At 36.2% G+C, this 12,877-nt stretch overlaps 1 protein-coding gene across 1 annotated transcript; it reads right to left on the reverse strand.

Annotated features, from left to right (window-relative positions):
* Positions 1-432: 432 nt before the first annotated feature.
* Positions 433-8,469, reverse strand: Seipin (lipid droplet biogenesis associated protein seipin). The gene is made up of 6 exons (XM_019045035.2): positions 7,783-8,469; positions 6,439-6,584; positions 5,478-5,680; positions 4,385-4,604; positions 3,127-3,189; positions 433-2,504 (listed from the first exon to the last, which is right to left on the reverse strand). The coding sequence occupies exons 1-6, from the start codon at positions 8,055-8,057 to the stop codon at positions 2,377-2,379; spliced, it is 1,035 nt and encodes a 344-aa protein (XP_018900580.2). The 5' UTR covers positions 8,058-8,469; the 3' UTR covers positions 433-2,376.
* Positions 8,470-12,877: the final 4,408 nt, after the last annotated feature.

Raw genomic sequence — 12,877 nt, forward strand, 5'->3', positions numbered from 1 at the left:
TAGTGTTTCACCAACAATGTTCTACTCTCTCTTAGAGTATCATTTGATACTAATGAAGGAGGATACTAATAAATTCACTACTAATTTTGACAAACAAATTCAACGTAATAAATGCGCAGTTTTTTAGAGGAAAAATATTGTATTTGAGTGCAGTCTTGATGTCAGTATCGAATGCGATACTTATCCTCTAAAAAAAACCACATTTTTACTACGTTAAATTTGTTTGTCAAAATTGGTAGGTACATCAATTCTTTAGTCTCCTGCCAACAGAATAACAATCTCAAAATTCAAGAAAAATGATGAGTAGCTGAAAAATGGAACCAATCGCTGCTATATATCGCATATTCTTTTGACACATAATATGGCATCCATCAAATCACCTTAAACAATGAATGCTGAATACTTTTCCATCTTGATACCAATAGAAGAGACTTTAAGAAAATAAATTCAATTTAATAACAAATTAACAATTCATACAATTGATTCGTAAAAGATGAAGGCACAACAGAGGAATATGATTCAGTAATTCATCGATTGTGAGAACAGAATGCACTGGAATCTATCGTAACTTAATTGTAACTCTAAAATCATCAAAATTAATAAAAATTAAGTATTAAATGCCTATTTTTTTGTAAAAAAACTTAAAAGTAAATAAATGCTAGGTTAAAATTAACTCACTGGTGGTGATACAGTGTTTCGTTAATTAGGAACGATTAATCTTTGGAAATATAAAAGAGAACAATTTTACTTGCAATTCTGTTTCACAACTTACATTAAAAACCGGTTATGATAATAATTTTGCTAGGCAAAATCTAAATAAGTTGAAAGGTAGGAGAAAGGAGTGTTTAGGTACATTGATAAAATGACTAGAAAATTCTTTATGGAAAGTAGAGAAGCAATGAGGGAAACTTTCGTAATCAATGATATTAAGGGAGATTGCTATGAGCAGTCCGTATTTTTTTTGCTCAACATGTGCAACGAGAAAAACACCTTAAGATAAAACGTTGTCCTTCAAATTCTGTGAGAGTAAATGTAACTTTCAATAAAATACCTGCTAAGAATGATGAAAGCCAGTATACACCTGTGTGATCATTCTTTTACAGTATCACTCTGTGCTAAATTATATGTCTATCTGTCATTCTAGGTTGGTGGTCTTGTATTTACTGCTAATTTTCAAAATTTAAATTCCAATAAAAAATACCGCAAAAATAAAAATTAGTGTTTTGAAATTAAGCGTTTTCTCATTCAAGTACATTGAATGAATCGAACAGCCCTGAATTTTCGGACTTCATTTAACAATACTCATCACACCGAGCTCAGAGCTTCAGAGCTCCTTTACCAAAGAATACTTCAATCACTCAAAAGGGTTGGAAACTTCAAGACGTGTCTTGCCTGATCACATAAACTCATTTGTTCAAAAAATAATTATTTGTAGGCCTTACATTCTTCAATCTTAATGGGAATTAAAATATTCTTTCATCATGAGTATAAAATTCATAACTTAAAAAATTTAGACAAGTTGCATGCAAAAAGAATGCGAGGCCTTGCAGCCTTTTTAATAAGTGTGAGAATATCATCATTTGAAAAGGCGGTAAAACTGATTGAGTATCGGTAAAAAATATATGCGGAACAAAATAATGCAGAAAAGTTTTACCTGTATCTTACAAAATTTAGAAAGAAATTGGTCTCCTGTTATGACGGTATGAAGACAAATCGTAATCAATTTTCCATTAATCAATCCATGCCTATTTGTAAATAGAGTGAGAACTGATGGGATTTGGTTCTACACGGGTTTCCGAGTTGTGTTAAAAATATTCATTTTTTAAATAAAAGCAAGGAGAGCAAGACAAAAAGGAATTTCTCAAAGGCATAAACCTAATTACTAAAAGCTTAAAATAATAATAAAATTATAAAAGAAAAATAGAGGAAAACCTAGGTGCCGAGATTCACGATTTTCAATAATTTATGAGAAGAGGAAAAAATGAGGAGTTTCAAGCTTACTTGAAACAAGAAGACTTAAAATAGAATTTTCGGCCTTAAAATTAGTTTTTAAAAATAAACATAGAAAAAAAAAACAAAAATAACAAGACAGCACATCTAACAAAATAAAAAAATTCAGTCAGATTTAAACACCTGAAAACCATTACCGAGCAATGCTGACAATGGAAGGTAAATTGATTCTGCGACACGAAAATTTCTACACGAACATTGTCGAAAAAAAGAGTAAGCGTTTGTCTTTGGTAGAGAGCTTGATTCAGGATAATTTCAGGATAATTTCAGGATTTGTGTTTCTTTGTACTTTTGGGAACATGAGAATAAATTATGAGTAAAGCACTGTTACCTTAGACACCATCAAAAGGAATAGTGATGCGATGTTTAAGAGGTTCCTGAAGATCCACCAACATCAGAGGGTGAGTCTTTATCCAAAACATCAAACTCCGTGATGTACTTGCTGCTTTCTCCGCTACTGGATTTAGGACGTTCATCGCCCGACTTTTCATCATCTGATGGGAGGGAATAAGAGTGTATCATCAAGAATTCTAAATTTTTCCGAAGCCTATCTAGATTCCAAAAATGGAATTTTAGGTAATTTCAAGGAAAAATTCTAACTTTTTCTGCAAACTTGGCAAACTAGTAATTAGACTTAATTTTAGAAGAATTGACCATTTACAGTTGCTTTTTGATGGAAGATCAGGCTTCATTACTGGCTCGCTTTAAATTTCTAAACATACCTAAAACAAAATGCTGGGGATTTGGTAGCCGGTTCTAATGCAATTTTCGGTGCTGAACCCGAAAATAACTTCAGTTTTTCCCCCAATTTTCCGGTAAAATTTAGATTTTTCTTAGAAACAGGTTTTTCTGATGCACATCCTATTTTCTGGGTTGCCGGACATTGGTGCATTACAGAAAAAAACCCAGGTCATTTGCAGATTCAGCAGCCCAGAATATACGGGTAAACATATATTGCAGGCTTAAAAAAATGTACCCCATATGTCTGGTGTTATCTAAAATTCTGGCAGTGAAAACGCAAGGAATTACCTTGAAGTGGTAAAATGTACGAACTACTTCCTAGTTTCAAAATCTTCAATGCCCAAAGATAAGATGTACTAATGGAGTTTTTCTTACCTGAATCACTCATGTTCCCATCAGACTTTCTACGTCTTAGCATGTGATAAAAATACTCATGCCCTAAAAAAAACAGGGAAATATTATTAAACAAATTAAACTGAAAAGCTAGAATAAATGGTGTCTTAAAACTGGTAATATTGTTATCCATTGTAGTTTTTACTTGAAAAGCATCAGATACACTACATCATCAATTTTTTTTAATGATTGCCTATTCAATGCAAACCGCATGCATAATAGGGGAAATAAAGAAATTAGCAGAAATAACTACCAATGCTGAAAAAATCTAAAAGGGTTGTGATGCGAATAGTGAAACATATTTGGGTAAAATGTGATAGAACTGACACATAAAAAGAGTTTCAACTGTATGAAGAAAAATGCACTTGGAACTAAACATACTTTGTGACCAGACCTGCAGAGAGGGACCTTACATTATGGAAGACGATTTTCCTTTCCTTTTGGCAATTGCTAGAACCACAAGCTAAGGATTTTCGTCTTGGAATTTTAGGACATTTCCTTCAATATTTGAGAGTTTAGGATCGAAATTACGCCAAAATTTTTCGATTTTCATCGAAGCAAAAATTTAAGAAAAATGTTCTCCCAGAGGATAAGGTCCCTTTTCATACTGCCGCGCTAAGGAAGAACGCTGTATGAACCAACAGGTGTTACCGAAGTTTCTCTGTTAAAATACGAATTTTCAGGATACTCTATGAATAGTTTTCCTCCCATTTTGTCAGAGAATTTTACTCTGACAAAATTACTGGTTACATCTAAATCATCTGAGAATTTCAAAAGAAAATATTTTAAACTCCAATGCTCCTTAGTGGCTCATATGTCCTAACTTCTTGAGAGCTCAAGTATGTAGGTGAATAGGATTTACCCTCTGCAACATAAAAAAATGTTCCATGCTGAGAAAATACAGTATGTTTACATTAAGCTCAATACACTTCTTCTGAACTTTCCCTGAACAATACAATATAGAGGGTTTTTTCTCCTTCTCTATTTAGAATTGATAACTCTAAAAAATCTTGTGAGCTCTGTATGAGTTTTGTATTTCTCTGATATGTACCAGTTGCAGTGAGAGTTTCATGTAGGGAGTCATTCAACTTGTGATACTACACATAAAAGATTGTATAAAATTCTCAGTATTATTCTGATATACTGGGGTCAAGACTTTCAACCTCAGAATTATCTTGCATTAAAACATTTTAAAACCTACTTTGTTACATTATTGATGGTAAAAATTTGAATGGCTCACCATGATCATCATCATAGCCGTACAAGCGCCAGTAAGACAGAGAAAAAATAAACACAATGCAGAAAAGGTTGGAAGAAACACCCACGATGGCAGAAAATATTGGCCAATGAAACATCACATAGCGAAGACCACGGAGGTGAGCCATGATGAAGAGAGAGGCGCTGTACAGCTCAATGTGTCTGGACTGAATTTCGACGTAAACATCTGTCACCGGATGACTCTACAGAAAAAAAAGAAGAAAATAATAATAATAGAATCCATTTTGGAATTGTTGAGATTTGTAAATTTATAGCTTTGAAACGATTTTTTTTTTTTTTAAAAAAAAAACAAAAAGCCACTTTTAACAATTTTAAACCAAAGATTTTTAAAGTTTAACTTTATTCAGTTCAATGTTTCCATTTTAGGATTGTTAAGATTTGTGAATTTTTAGCTTTGAAACGTTTTTTTAAATTTATAGCTTTTTTAATGAGTTGGTTAAAAGGGGACTCAAGTTTGACTCTCCTTTGAGTTGTAATGCCGGGAAAAGTCGGGAAAGCTGGCCTAAGGCTGTGGACGTTCAGGATGTAATAAAAATAATGATAAAACTTAGCAATGGCATGGATCGATTACAAAAAAAGGCTTTGACAGTGTACCACATTCTTGGATCCTAAGGTCCTTACGAATGATAGGAGTCAACCAAAAAAAGGTAAGTGCCCTTACAAGCACGATGCAAACTTACGCTACCCGACTTCAAGTGAACATAGATGGGGAATCAATATCAATAGAGCTTATGGCAATCAAAAGGGGAAAATACCAAGGAGACTCTCTATCGCCTCTTCTATTTTTCATCTGAATGTCACCGTATTCTTGTATGCTTGAAGTGTTCATTGTCAGACGAAGATATAAATTCCAAAATCCAGAGACAGAAGTACACCATTTATTCTTTGTAGATGATCTGAAACTATTTTCCGGTGGGGAAGAAGACCTAGAAGTGCAGTTGAGAGAAGTTACCTGATGTGATGATAGTCCATCTTTCTTTTTCCCAGTTCTAATGCAATCTTAAAAGCCTTCAAAAAAAAGAAGAAAAAAGATAGACCCAAAATAAAATAAATACCTGATCTTCTTCATAATTAGAATAAAGCTCTAGATTCAGTGTTTGTTTCTCTTCAATGGATCCAAAAATTAGGAATGGCGACATAACGACAGTGGATAAAAAGTGCAACAATGGACTCCGGTAATGAAGCATAGCAGAGCGACAGGATTTGGAGGCTGGGAATTGATTCTTGTCTACCATGAGTGCACAAACCATGAACATACCTGAAAATATTAAAGGCAAACAGATAGCGCCTGAGTTCTTAAAGGACACCATAGTTTCAAAAATGAAGTTCAATTAACCTGGAAAAGTACAGATGCAATGCTGAGGTCTCTTTCTGATAGTTTTTTTCCTTAACTCTCAAGACTAGTCCGCAGCAACTGGTGATGGTGTATGTATAGAGGTGTAACTTTAGATAGAAAGCTGTTGGAGGCATCCCTGCTGCTCGATTGTTTATCTTTATCGAGTGATCCCGATTGATAAATCCTTACCTCAGCAATGCTTTTTATCGATCAAGGTCATTTAATAACAATTCAACAATCGACCTGCAGACTTTGCATGTGTAACAGGCACATTCTGATTTTGGGCCAATCGCAACATGCCTAGACAGATTATATCAGCCCAGGCCAATTTGAAAATGATCATGATTACATCAGCAGTTCAAAATAAATCCGCCCAGTACTAAATGTATTCAAATGATTCCAATCTACTAACATAATCGAGAGCATCTTCAAATCAGCCCAGGCCGATCGCAATGTGCCCCTAACATATGCCCAAAAGGCCCTGAGGAGCACTTGCCAAGAACTAATCTCATTAACACACAAGTACTATTTTGAGTCGGTTTGTTTTCTATTCTTGATGATATTTAAGTAATTTCATCTGTTTAAGATGACAGAGAAAATTACATGGGATACTTATGAAAGAGGATGTTCATTAATAATTTACGCTTTATTTAGGCAACAAATGTCTTTCATTGACTCACCCAACTCTTTGTTTGCGGGAGATTCAGGCATTTCTAGGTTGACGTAAATTTTGTAGGCCTGCCCAACCATCAACATTTGTTGTCTCTTTGTTAATTGCACATGAGCAGACGGAAAACTGCATATTCCTTTCGCTTCATCGCAGGATCTAGAAATGAAAATAGGGTAATGCAAGAACATGCTTTACATAATTGTGATAGCTTTCAAATACATGGCCATTAGAAATATGAAAGAGGAACACAATCTTATGGGTGGGTATTCATGAAATTGTTCTCTGCAAAAGCTGAGATGCATCAAAATTACTTAAGACCAGTTCCTAAAGATTATAAAACAGTTCTAAAACAGATTCAGTGGCTATCTCATTCTGTATACAAATCTACAACTGAACGACAAGATCTCAAGTGCCATGGCTACAAAATTACCATAGAGTAGGTACATTGAATCGTAACATAATGAAGTGAGCTAGGGCCATGTTTTGGTCAACGAGTTCCGAGCCAGGTGTCTACCGAGATTCGGTCAATCTTTTTATACATTTTCGATCCAAAATGGCAAAGTAGAATACATAGTAATTCATATCCTCTTTGTTAACATCGGATGACTGGATTCTTGTGGATTGAAAACAACTGATTTATTGAAACAGTGACCCGGCATGACAAAGGAGCCACAGAATTCAGGACCTGGAAAATGCTTAAAAGAAGCGCCAGCTCTCCCATTTACATTATGACTATATGTACTCATGAAAATTCTAATTATTTAAACTACAAGAAAACTTTAATGATTTTGGCTCTGTGAGCACATATTCAAGCAGTAATTCAAGAGCGGAGACAATTAAATAAACTCTTAGTTGATTTTTTTTGTTTTAAACCAATTTCAAATAGCCAATCGGCTAATCTCACACTTATTACCCCAGCCCCAGATGACCATTGCCTGAGACCATCATACTCAGATCACCTGGCCGGGAATCAAACACAGGAGGCTGACAATGATCCTTCCTTACATCCATTTCAGATTCATGGCTATTTATGGTCTTTTCAAAGTGACTTGAAGTCAGTTATTATAACTCCGCAATCAGTGGGTTAGTCTGGACTGCCCAGTTGGTCTTAGTTTCTTGCATTTTGCCGCCAGAGAGATTTTTATTTACAGATCATTTAAAAGAATTAAGTTTAATTTCTCTGGGATTGCAGGTTTATTTCTCCCTCTCAGAACCTCAGGAGCTGGAAAAACTCTATTTGAGCAAAATCCATCTGTAATTTGGCAAGGGTATGAACTAGATATTTACCACTTTGATTCCCTAGAGACTTATGAGTGTTCAAAATTAGAGAGCTAATAGTCGGTATACCACTTACTTGAAATGGAGGTGAATGGGTCGGGTGTGCGAAAGCGAGGGCATGTAAGCATAGTAGAAAGCGATATACATGAAAATCGACACCCAAACAATGGCAGCGGACACTAGAGCCAAGACTCCGCCATTGAGTACAGTGTTTTTAACTTGCGTAGCTCCATTGATGGTGGTTTCAACAGTCCTTCTCTTGAGATTCCGATATCTGCTGAAAATAATGCGGTCTAGTCTCCGATAGAAGAATTGGTAAATGAATGTGTTTTTTAGGAATCGGAACAGCATTTCAAGGACAGATAATGATAACTTCAGGGGGAAAATAACTGCTCAATATGAACTCATGACTGAAAATGAGTTTTTAAACTGAGAATAACATAGATTTACAGTATTAAGCGGGAGAAAAAAACGAAAATTGGGTTCTAATCGGGAAAGGACTATCTAAACTTCAACCAAATTGTAAAAACCACGAGTATGCAGTATGTAAGGCTGAGTGCACGTTTAATTAGAACGGTTTGAGATCGTTTTGTACGGTAGTCTTACGATGTTATATATGACCGAACACTAACTTAAACTCGACTTCACCTTTTCTACTTTATTTTTTAATTCAAAGAGAGAGAAATTATGATAAAAGGACTCGATAAAACAGCTATGAATGTTACATGTAATCAGTATAACAAAATTTAGAGGTTATCAAAATATCCGGCATTGCCAGACCGTGCAATGTTTACGTGTTACCACCCAGCTGTTACGAGTAACTATTATTGCGTATCAGGATATTGAAGGCGAACTGCGGAAAATATCTTCGTCGAGCATGATTATATCTTTATGTTGGATTTTAAATGAAAACACCGGGTTCATTTTGTTGGTGTATACTAAAATTTTCATCATGGATGCCTTGAGGATGCGTCCAAATAGACAAGTGAATTTCAAAAATTTTCCGGATCTATTGAATGCATTACCTAATTTGAGGGTATTTTATTTTTGTGCTGAAAGAAAGAAAAAAAAACATATAATTTCCTGTAGAAATTGATGGAAAATCTTTGCCATGGAAGCCTGAAAGTGCTGAGAGTGCGTACAAATAGAGTTAAAATTTCAAGATATTTCCTGATCTATTAAATGCAACAATTTGAAAGTATTTTAGGCTGAAAGTGAAAAAAACGTAATTTTCTGCAGAAATCGATGGCAAATCTACGTCACGAAGGCCTTAAAATGCGTCCAAGTAGATTTAAATTTTCACATGATTTTCGAGGAAGGCCCTAAAGTCCCCCCCCCCTGTACTGGGGGGTATTTCGTACGGGGGGGGGGGGTGTCTGGGGGTAATCCATGCGGGAAGGTCTGGGGGTATGGAATACCCTACACCTCCCGAAGGTACCCCCATAGCAAAACGACCTAGTAACACCTATGTCCCTTGAATTTCGACTTTCTCCTGAGTTTCTTCTTCTATATCTTCGATCTTCAATCTGAAATTACGCATTTCAAAAATCAAGAATAATAATCGCATAAATGAAGCAAGTACCGATTTGTACCTAGTAGGTACTCAGTGTGTTGGCGCGCATTGTTTGCTCTATGTGGAACCACTCTCAAAGCTAATTATTTCCGCAAAAAAAAAAAAAAAAAAAAAAAAAAAAAAAAAAAAAAAAACTGAATAAAAAATATGCAAAACGTAAATTAAAATCTGTACTTAAGAATTGTCTTAAATTGCCCCCAACTACATACATCAAAAATTTCAAAATTGTAGGGGGGGAGGGGTCCCCCGAACTCCTCGTCAACTGGGGGTATTCCATACCATACTCCTCAATTTCGTGGCGAGGGGGCGAATAACTTAAGATTAGGGGGGGGGGGGACTTGTATGCATTTAAACATTTTCAGGGGGGGTTGGGCACTTCTGCGGCGCACACTGGATCGAGTCAATCCATGGCCGGATTTACCTACTTGCCGCCCATGGGCCGCACGGTGGATCGAGTCAATGGTAGAGGTCGGTCATGGGCGACGAAAAAAAAAGTCTGATTTTAAATATTTTTTCTTGGTTTTCTAGTAGTTAAGCTTCCAAAATGAATGTATCCACGGTTCTAGGATCTTTGAACCATTCCGCTTTGACATGCGGGTTGCCTAAAGCTGACATTGCAGGTGGTATCAAATTTGCCGTCTAATTCTCAAGGTTTTATTTCGCTTTTGCATGAGTTCTGTGGCAGATAAATCAAAATTTCAATTAAACATGCTTATTCTCCTCCCTTTAAGGAACATTTTGGTATATCATTAATGTGCATTGGCATATTTTTAGGAGGACCAAAACCACCTCCAAAGCTTGCTTTAAAAAAATCGCCCCAAAAAATGTTAAAATAGCTCGATAAAAAATGTCCACAAGTGTCCGCAAAATCCTTTGTTGGGTTGCCTCCTGTACACTATCAGGAATGATATTATGTAATAATTAGCCGCTAAAATCCGCTAATCTGCGAAAACGGTCCATTTGAATGATAGGAAGTCGCGCCTGCTGGGAATCCGATCTTGCTCTATTGTCATCAATAAAATCGTGCATCACACGATATCCTTCAATCTCGATAATTTTTCTACTGATTACTGATTTTGGCTTATTTGTTGATATTTTTGGACGAGACATTAACCTTCTGTTAGTCTTTGAAGCTGATTCGATCAGCGTTATACTGTGCGATAAAGTTTAAGGTGTATGTTTTGCGCATTGTATATTTCACATGTCCCGTTTCTTGCAAAATGTCTTCAACATACCTAGAACTCTTTCATGAGCTCCATACAAATAAAATTTCAACTCCCCCCCTCCCCCTTGGAGGATGACAATACTTTCTCTACCCTAGGGTAGCGAGAAAGTAAAAATTGGTGTAAAAATGGGTTGAAAAAGAAGAAAGACAAGAAATTTCTTCAAGAGACAATAGTCCTTCTCAGAGGTTCTTCAAGGGATCAGAACTTGCATGAAAAATATATTTCCTCCTACTTTAATATTTATTCAATATATATGTTTCAAACTTCACTCCAAACATCCAGGAACAAAACGAAATAATGGAAGATGATATGATTTTTTTTTTTCTCTGCGCATTTAATTTTTTTTATCTGGTGATAAGTACCTATAATAATCTTCTAGGATGACTCGATAAAAAGAAGTTACAGTATATACTTACATCTCTTTTTTATTTCCTTAATATATTGATCTATTTTTTGAAATATGCATATTTGTTGAATAACTGAAAGAGTAGAGAGTTCATGAAAATGAAAACGTCTATTGACTGGCTGGAGGAAAGGAGAAGAAAAATGAACATTATCAGAATGTTCCGTATATGTGTCAGTATGCAATTGCGAGAAACCAATTAACATGAACAAAAAACGATGTTATCAGAAATCGAAAGAAATATGGCAACCTTCGTGGTGAGGGGGCTGTAAAGCCCCCCTCCCTCACTCCTCAAGTAATGTCCTTGAGTCAAGGTCTGCAAAATTATTCTTTATGTAAGATGCTTACGGTCCCATTCGCCGAAAGTAACGTGAAAAAACAGCTATCAAGGATCCCAATTTCTATAGTCATGAAAAAGTCTGTCAAACTCGTATTAAAAACTCGTTATTCGGCTGAAAAATGATCAAAAATTGAATCTACGACGAAAAATACATTAGATGAGTGTAATTTGCTCAATTCTAAGGGTGGGACATCTCCGTAATCAGAGAAAATAAGACGCGTGATGCGCGATGACCGACCCCTCCCATTGACTCGATCCACCGTGGGCCGCCTGTATTTTGCCGCCCTCTCCTCATTCATTTTGAAACATCAATAAAAACCGGAAGGCACAAGGCATAAGGCATCCATGATGAAAATACATACATCAAGTGAACGTGCCGGAGGGAGAAGGGTGCGTAAGACGCGTTCACTCATGTTGGACACATTTTTTGCGTAAGCCCTGTCAACACTACTATAACAAAAGTTCACGGAACTTCGCGCAAAAGTTCAGTTCCGTAAACCTATCTCGGTGGGGACAAGGCCTTTCATTTGTAAGATATTAACTAAAAAATTAAGAAAGAACAAACATAAATGTGGTTTAATAATTTTAACTTCCGCCGCCGTGCCGCGCTGACCACACTGTGTTTGGCGCAATGCATGAAGTATTCATGTAGTCTTGTAGGCACTGTGCGTTTCACGCCGCGCCAACCGCTGTTGACCGTACTACATTTGACGCAATGCGTGAAGTATTCATGCAGTCTCGTAGGCGCTAATATGTGTTACATGCCGACCGCCGCACATTGGTTCCAGAGCCCGATCTAGGCGGCATTAATTAGAATATCACCCTTACCAGCGTGCAACATATGCTACTATGTGTTTTTTGGGTCGCTGATCACGAATTCAAAGTCGATTTGACCCTATCGTTAACCATAATATGGTAAATGTGCGTAAAATAGCAAATTCGCACTCAACACGGGATTAATAATTTGACAACGTGGCTCTGTGCTTGAACTATGATAATCTTGACAAATTTAATGATTATAGTCATCAAGAGCGATCTAATTCTATTTTACTAATAGTTAGACCCTGGTATGACCCTGGTGGATATTTTTGTTGAAGAGGGGGGCGGGGGGGGGGGTGTGTTGTTACATTGAATAACTTCACGAAGCATCCAGTCAGCACGATCTGTTTTTGGAATCTACTTCTGGTTGCAGTTTCAGAAATGGCAGTATTAAAATTCAATAAAAGGGTGTCGCCCCTATCAAACCATTTCGACCAGTGAGCAGGAAAAAATTCACGAAACTGCAATGCCTGTTGATTTTTTAATTCCAGAGCAACCTTAAATTTAAAATGTTGCAATGTATTTTTTTCGCTTCAAATGGCAAAAGATATTTGTCTCTGTACCATGCATAGGATTACTTAGTACTAACTAGAAATGGCCACTTGAGACCCGGCAAAGAACCTAGTTGTTTTGGGCCGTTTTGGTAGTAGTAGATCATTTTTAACACGAAAAATTTTGATCTCCTCAGAGTTTTGCACGCCCATGGAAATGATATTTTTGGGTAATTCTTTGGAAAACCGATTAAATAAACTTCCCTTTGGATGAATATCATAAGAGAAATAGTTTTTTGACATTGCCTGAGAGGTCGAA

Source organism: Bemisia tabaci, chromosome 7 (genome assembly GCF_918797505.1).
Source record: "Bemisia tabaci chromosome 7, PGI_BMITA_v3".
Classification (NCBI taxonomy): Eukaryota; Metazoa; Arthropoda; class Insecta; order Hemiptera; family Aleyrodidae; genus Bemisia; species Bemisia tabaci.

Coding starts and splice junctions, on each gene's coding strand:
- Seipin (XM_019045035.2), bottom strand. CDS start 8,057: ATGCTGTTCCGATTCCTAAAAAACACATTCATTTACCAATTCTTCTAT. Junction 6,585..7,782: donor CCCATTCACCTCCATTTCAA/GTAAGTGGTATA, acceptor TTTCATTTCTAG/ATCCTGCGATGAAGCGAAAG. Junction 5,681..6,438: donor TCCCGCAAACAAAGAGTTGG/GTGAGTCAATGA, acceptor TAATATTTTCAG/GTATGTTCATGGTTTGTGCA.